Source organism: Hemiscyllium ocellatum, chromosome 11, assembly GCF_020745735.1.
Source record: "Hemiscyllium ocellatum isolate sHemOce1 chromosome 11, sHemOce1.pat.X.cur, whole genome shotgun sequence".
NCBI lineage: Eukaryota > Metazoa > Chordata > Chondrichthyes > Orectolobiformes > Hemiscylliidae > Hemiscyllium > Hemiscyllium ocellatum.
This window is the reverse complement of record NC_083411.1, coordinates 15,469,319-15,476,215: the sequence shown is the minus strand read 5'-3', so window position 1 is coordinate 15,476,215 and position 6,897 is coordinate 15,469,319. Positions and strand designations below refer to the sequence as shown.

Genomic DNA, 6,897 nt, shown 5'->3' with positions numbered 1-6,897 from the left:
CGACTCCAGTAGTGCTGTTCCTTCGGCCACAGCCCCCCCCACCCCCCAGCGTTAAACAGGAGGGAGAGCTGTGCAAAGTGGCGAGAGCTCTCTTAAATTCCGCTGCTTAGAAACAAGCCCCAGTCCTTAACAGGACTGTCTGAGAGACAACAAGGAGAAAACAAAACATCACCTGAACAAGTTCTCAGTCCGGATCCGCTCTGCAGCCTGCACTCCAACTGGGAAGCAACTCCTCCTCTACCCCCAATGAGATGATGGCACCAAACTGGCGGCAGTTTGAGTTACTTATATAAATCTTGGATGGACATGAAGGTTAGAGAGAGAGCAGAGATATAACGACGCCCTTAGGGAAACAGCCAGCCAATCGATTCTTGGCCGGGACATAAAGGAGTTTTCTTCTTTTGAAACAGACTCAACACTCCAATGTCCTTCCGGACGGGAGGGAGGAAAGGACAAGGTTTTGGATGTTCCCTGGTTGGAAGGAGTTGAGTCACGGAGATGTCAGGGGATGGGAATTGCTCGGAGCTGGTCTCCTCGGTTGCTGAGCGGGGTCCAGCCTCCCCGCCGCTCACCACAGCGCTGGCCACGGTGCTGATCTTTACCATCGTGGTGGACATTGTGGGTAACGTGCTGGTCATCCTGTCAGTGTTCAGGAACAGGAAGCTCAGGAATGCCGGTAAGGTGCACTCAGACACCGACTCACACTTTTTTCTTGCTCCCGGGAGCTTCATTAAACAAACGAACAACAAAAACAAAACCCTCATGTCTCACTCACTCGCGAGTTGGTGCCTGCACATGGAAACGGCTGGAGGGAAAACTGATATTGAAAAAGTTTTTAAAAAAATGTTTTGTATTAGACAGGACATTACTTTTGGGTCGGAATGGGCAAGGTTGGCCGACTGTCCCCCCCCCTTGTGAGCGGTACGATTTCTCTGGTTCGACCAAGAGAGTTGTGGTTTTTGCATGCCGCCAGATATTTTGTAATCAACTTGTTCAGAGATGTAATTATACTCCTCTCAAAAGGTAGGGCTTGAATTCAAGCCTCCCCAATCTGAGATAGGGACACTACCACTGCTTCACAAAAATGATTCACCCGTTACTAGATCTGGATCAAGCAAATTGGAAGCATATAGTTTTCTTGTGGAATGTCCCTGATCAATTTCTGTATCCCAACATCACCAACATAGACCTTAAATAACTTTATTTAATGAAGTGTCATGCTTGAAAATGTAACTATTATTCCAGAGAGTGTAGCTGGCTTACAAAAGATACTCCAGTTCCTGAAGGATAGGTGATCCTCATCTATTATCACACTGGGACTCTAGTGCCACAGTGGTAGTGACCCAACTCCTGAACCAAGTGACCTGAGTTTACCTACCCCAGAGGTGTACAATAACATCTCTAAACAAGTTGATTACAAAATATAGAATAATATCACTTAGAAAAGATTGGATATGTTGATTTAAGAGACCATGCTTATTCTTCTCATTAAGGTTGGATTTAAAAAGAAACATTTCTGAAATGGAAAACTTCTCAGTGAGCAATGAATAAGTTACAATAAACTGCAAGGGATTTCTTTAATGGTAAGTTAGAAACTTAGAATAACAACTGAGTTTAATGGAAACCAACAAAATAGAACTGGGAAAGTGACCATAGTCTTACCCAACTGTATCGCTGCCTTTTCATTAGAAAGCATCGGCTAGTGGAGTTTAACCTGAGGGTCACCATGCCTCAGGCAAGGGGAGAGGTTGAGAAAGAGAGTAACATCAGCTGGTGCAGGAATCGAACCCATGTTGTTGGCATTACACTGTATTGCAAACCAAAACAAACCAATATAGTGTGACACAAATCAACAGGTATTCAGGGACAGAAAATTATCAACTAATGATATGCCAGTCTTGATAACTGGAGGCTGGAACACAAGAGTGTTAAAGTAATACTAGAGCTATACAAAACTTTGGTCAGACTGTTCCGGGAATGCTGGGAATGGTTTGGAACAGAATGGCTTTGAAGTTTACTTTTGAATGATTCTTGAACTCTTAACTCTTAACTATTAACATTATGAAGAAATATTAAACAAATTAGGCTTGTATTCCGAGGTATGTAGAATCTTAAGGGGTGCTTTGTTCAAAGTTTTCAAGTTATTTTGGGGAGGAAACAGGCTAGAGAACAGGAAACTATTTCTGTTTAAATGTCTATGATTGGGTGTGATTGAAAGATCATAGCCTGACCTTTAAGGGGAAATTAGGAAAGGCTTGCATTGAGAAAGCTTGACACAATTTTGAAATTCACCTCAGCAAATAGTAAATGATGCAGATCAGTTTTAATTTTACACCTAAGACTGAGAAATTTTTGTTTCTCCTAAATATAATAGGATACAAAGGTGGATATATGAAGTTTTTTTTAGATTAGATTACTTACAGTGTGGAAACAGGCCCTTCGTCCCAACAAGCCCACAATGACCCACCGAAGCGCAACCCACCCATACCCATTCCCCTACATTTATCCCTTCACCTAACACTACGGGCAATTAGCATGGCCAATTCACCTAACCTGCACATTTTTGGATTGTGGGAGGAAACCGGAGCACCCAGAGGAAACCCACGCAGACACGGGGGGAATGTGCAAACTCCACACAGTCAGCTGCCTGAGGCGCGAACTGAACCCAGGTCTGCTAACCACTGTGCCACCGTGCCGCCCATTAAGTTAGCTTGTGAACCAGCCATGCTCACAGATAAAATGGAACAGGCTCAAGGGGATAAATGACTGAGTCTGGTTTTTATATGACCATTTTCCAGCAGACTATAGCAGAAACCAAGAGTGCAATGTAAATCAGTTGAGTATAAAATGAACCCCAGTAGAGGTTAACACAGTACATAACGCAAGGAAAATAGATCAGTACAATGTTGTATAAAGTTTTAGCAATGCCCAACTACTAAAAGGATTAAAATAACCTCATTAACTGCAACATTGAATTAGCTTATTCTTTGAAAAACTTGTATCAGGGATGCTGAAATTATGAAGAGGCCATAAGATTGTGGTTAACCATAATAAAGTATAATATCAGGCAACAAAACCAAAAATGTCATTTTGCTCAATTGTTTGAGATGAGCTTCTACCTCACATTTTCTCAAATCTTTCTGAAAATAGCACAACTGAATAAGATTGAAACAACAAAAAACATGCATAGCATTATCCAAATTGACAATGCACATTCAGAGAACTACAGAGCTATAACATGAAGAATATAATTATATAATGATGTTATTTTATGAATGTATAGTTAACAAAATACAGTTGAGTGGTATAATTGCATTTTATGTATCTGTTTAGGATGTACACTTCAGAGTGAAACATCCAAATCTGAAACGCAGCTCTGAGGTGTGTAAGTTTCAGACTTGATGAATTGTAAGTCTAAGTTCCAAAACTTTATTTAAGAATATTGGTTTGCTGCCAGTTTTCTGTCAACACAAAATGCTCTCAATGGTTCATGATGTTACAGAACTCATAAGTCATAGAGTCACAGAAATGTACAGTACATTAAAAAAAACCCTTAGATCCAACTCATCCATGCCGACCAGATATTTGAAATTAATCTAGTCCCATTTGCCAGCACTTGACCCATATCCCTCCAAACCCTTCCTATTCATGTATCCATTCAGATGTCTTTTAAATGTTGTAATTGTACCAGCCTCCACCACTTCCTCTGGCAGCTCATTCCACACTTGCATCACCCTCTGTGTGAAAAGGTTGCCCTTTTGGTCTCTTTGATATCTTTCCCCCTCACCCTAAACCTATGCCCTCTCGTTTTGGACTCCCCAATCCCAGGGAAAAGACCTTGTCTATTTGTTGTGGTTCTGTTTGCCGAGCTGGGAGTTTTTCTTGCAAATGTTTCGTCCCCTTTCTAGGTGACATCTTCAGTGCTTGGGACTCTTCTGTGAAGCGCTTCTGTGCTGATTCCTCTGGCATTTATACTGGTTTGAATCTGTCGCTTCCGGTTGTCAGTAGCTGTTTGCTGCAGTGGCCGGTATATAGGATCTAGGTCGATGTGTCTGTTAATCGAATTCGTGGATGAGTGCCATGCTTCTAGGAATTCCCTGGCTGTTCTCTAATTGGCCTGCCCTATAATAGTGGTGTTGTCCCAATCGAATTCATGTTGTTTGTCATCTGAGTGTACGGCTACTGGGGATAGCTGGTCGTGTCGTTTCGTGGCCAGTTGGTGTTCATGGATGCGGGTTGTTAGCTGTCTTCCTGTTTGTCCTATGTAGTGTTTTGTGCAGTCCTTGCATGGGATTTTGTAAACTACGTTGGTTTTGCTCATGCTGGGTATCGGGTCCTTTTGTCCTGGTGAGTTGTTGTCTGAGGGTGGCTGTTGGTTTGTGTGCTGTTATGAGTCCTAGTGGTCGCAGCTGTCTGGCTGTCAGTTCAGAAATGCTCCTGATGTATAGGAGTGTGGCCAGTCCTTTGGGTTGTGGCATGTCCTCATTTCGTTGTCTTTCCCTGAGGCATCTATTGATGAAATTGCGCGGGTATCCGTTTTTGTTGAATACCTTGTATAGGTGTTCTTCTTCCTCTTTTTGTAGTTCAGGTGTACTGCAGTGTGTTGTGGCCCTTTTGAAAAATGTCTTGATGCAACTTTGTTTGTGTGTGTTGGGGTGGTTGCTTTCATAGTTCAGGACTTGGTCTGTGTGTGTGGCTTTCCTGTATACCTTCGTGGTGAATTCTCCGTTCGGTGTTCTTTGTACCATCACGTCCGGGAATGGGAGCTGGTTGTCCTTTTCTTCCTCTCTCGTGAATCGGATTCCTGTGATTGTGGCTTTGATGATCCAGTGTGTGTTCTCTATTTCTGTGTTTTTAATGATTACAAAGGTGTCGTCCACGTATCTGACCCATAGTTTGGGTTGTAGTTGCGTTAAAACTGTTTTTTCTAACCTTTGCATTACTGCTTCTGCTATCAGTCCAGAGATCGGTGAGCCCATAGGTGTTCCGTTAATTTGTTCATATATCTGGTTGCTGAATGTGAAGTGTTTTGTGAGGCACAGGTCCAGTAGTTTAAGTATGCCGTCTTTGTTAATAGGTTCAGCGTCCTGTTGTCTGTTATGTATGTCCAGCAGGTTGGATATTGTTTCTCTGGCTAGGGTTTTGTCAATAGAAGTGAACAGTGCCGTTACATCGAATGAGACCATGACCTTGTCTATTTACCCTATCCATGCCCTCATTATTTTATAAACCTCTGTAAGGTCACCCCTCAGTCTCCATGCTCCAGGGAAATCAGCCCCAGTCTATTCAGCCTCTCTTTATAGTTTAAACTTTCTAACCCTGGCAACATCCTTATAAATCCTTTGAGAATCCTTTCAAGTATCACAATGTCCTTCATATAGGAGGAAGACCAGAATTACTCACAATATTCCAAACGTGGCCTAACCAATGTCCTGCACAGCTGCAACGTGACCTCCCACCCCTATACTCAATGCTCCTACCAATAAAGGAAAGCTTACCAAACGCCTTCTTCATTATCCTATCTATCTGCAATTACACTTTCAGGGAACTATGAACCTGTTCAGCAACACTTCCACAGGACCTTACCATTAAGTGTGTAAGTCCTGCTCTAATTGGCTTTCCCAAAATGCAACATCTCATGTTTATCTAATTTAAACTCCATCTGCCAATCCTCAACCCATTGTCCCATCTGATCAAGGTCCTGTTGTATTCTGAGAATTACTTTTTGAGTTAATTGTGGCTTACTCGGTTATTGCTGCACTGTCAATTGTTGCAGATAGTTCAAGAAGGGGAAGGAATAGCTTCCCTTTGTCTCAGTCACTTGGGGTGAATTTGATAAGTCATAGTAACATACAAATTAAAACAAATACTAATTACTGATGGTTGCTGATGTATCATGGCCTGAATTCTTTGCATTTAACTCCTGGTGACATTAGTTTGATTGTTGTACTCCCTTATGATCGAACAATTAAGTTAGATTAGATTACTTACAGTGTGGAAACAGGCCCTTCGGCCCAACAAGTCCACACTGACCCGCCGAAGCGCAACCCACCCATACCCCTACATTTACCCCTTTACCTAACACTACGGGCAATTTAGCATGGCCAATTCACCTGACCCGCACATCTTTGGACTGTGGGAGGAAACCGGAGCACCCGGAGGAAACCCACGCAGACACGGGGAGAATGTGCAAACTCCACACAATCAGTCGCCTGAGGCAGGAATTGAACGCGGGTCTCTGGCGCTGTGAGGCGGCAGTGCTAACCACTGTGCCACCGTGCCGCCCCACCGAATGAAATTATGGCAACATTTCCCGAAGGACTGATTAGCATCAGGATTAGCAGTAAATCAGCAGGGTCCAACATAATGGTCTACAATTTACTGGCGTGTCACATCTCTTGGTGAAGGGAAGCCTTAGATCTTCTCTCATCGTTCCATTCTAATTAATCTTGGCAGCAGAAATGGCCAGGAGTGTATGTCTCTATTATGGCAATGCACATAGACTACCTGTGACCTTAAGAGAATGACTTATTATTAGATTAGATTACTTACAGCATGGAAACAGGCCCTTCGGCCCAAAAAGTCCATGCCGACCCGCCAAAGAGCAATCCACCCACACCCATTCCCCTACATTTACCTCTTCACCTAACACTGTGGGCAATTTAGCAAGGCCAATTCACCTAACCTGCACATTTTTGGACAGCGGGAGGAAACCCACGCAGACACGGGGAGAATGTGCAAAATTCCACACAGACAGTTGCCTGAGGCGGGATGTGAACCTGAGTCTCTGATATTGTGAGGCAGTAGTGCTAACCACTGTGCCACCTCGAATTTGTGAACGGCTATTCTTAATTGATGGAATGTGAGGTTTGCCGGAAAGAACTGTATTTATTGGTC

The 6,897-nt window shown here is 43.1% G+C and overlaps 1 protein-coding gene across 1 annotated transcript in view; it reads left to right on the top strand.

Annotated features, from left to right (window-relative positions):
• The first annotated feature begins 498 nt into the window (after positions 1-498).
• The window catches only part of LOC132820292 (melatonin receptor type 1B-like), a 162,402-nt gene continuing 156,003 nt past the window's right edge, over positions 499-6,897 (top strand). Inside the window, exon 1 of the mRNA XM_060832316.1 lies at positions 499-676. Within this exon, the coding sequence (XP_060688299.1) occupies positions 499-676 (178 nt within the window). The remainder of the gene's footprint in view (positions 677-6,897) is intronic.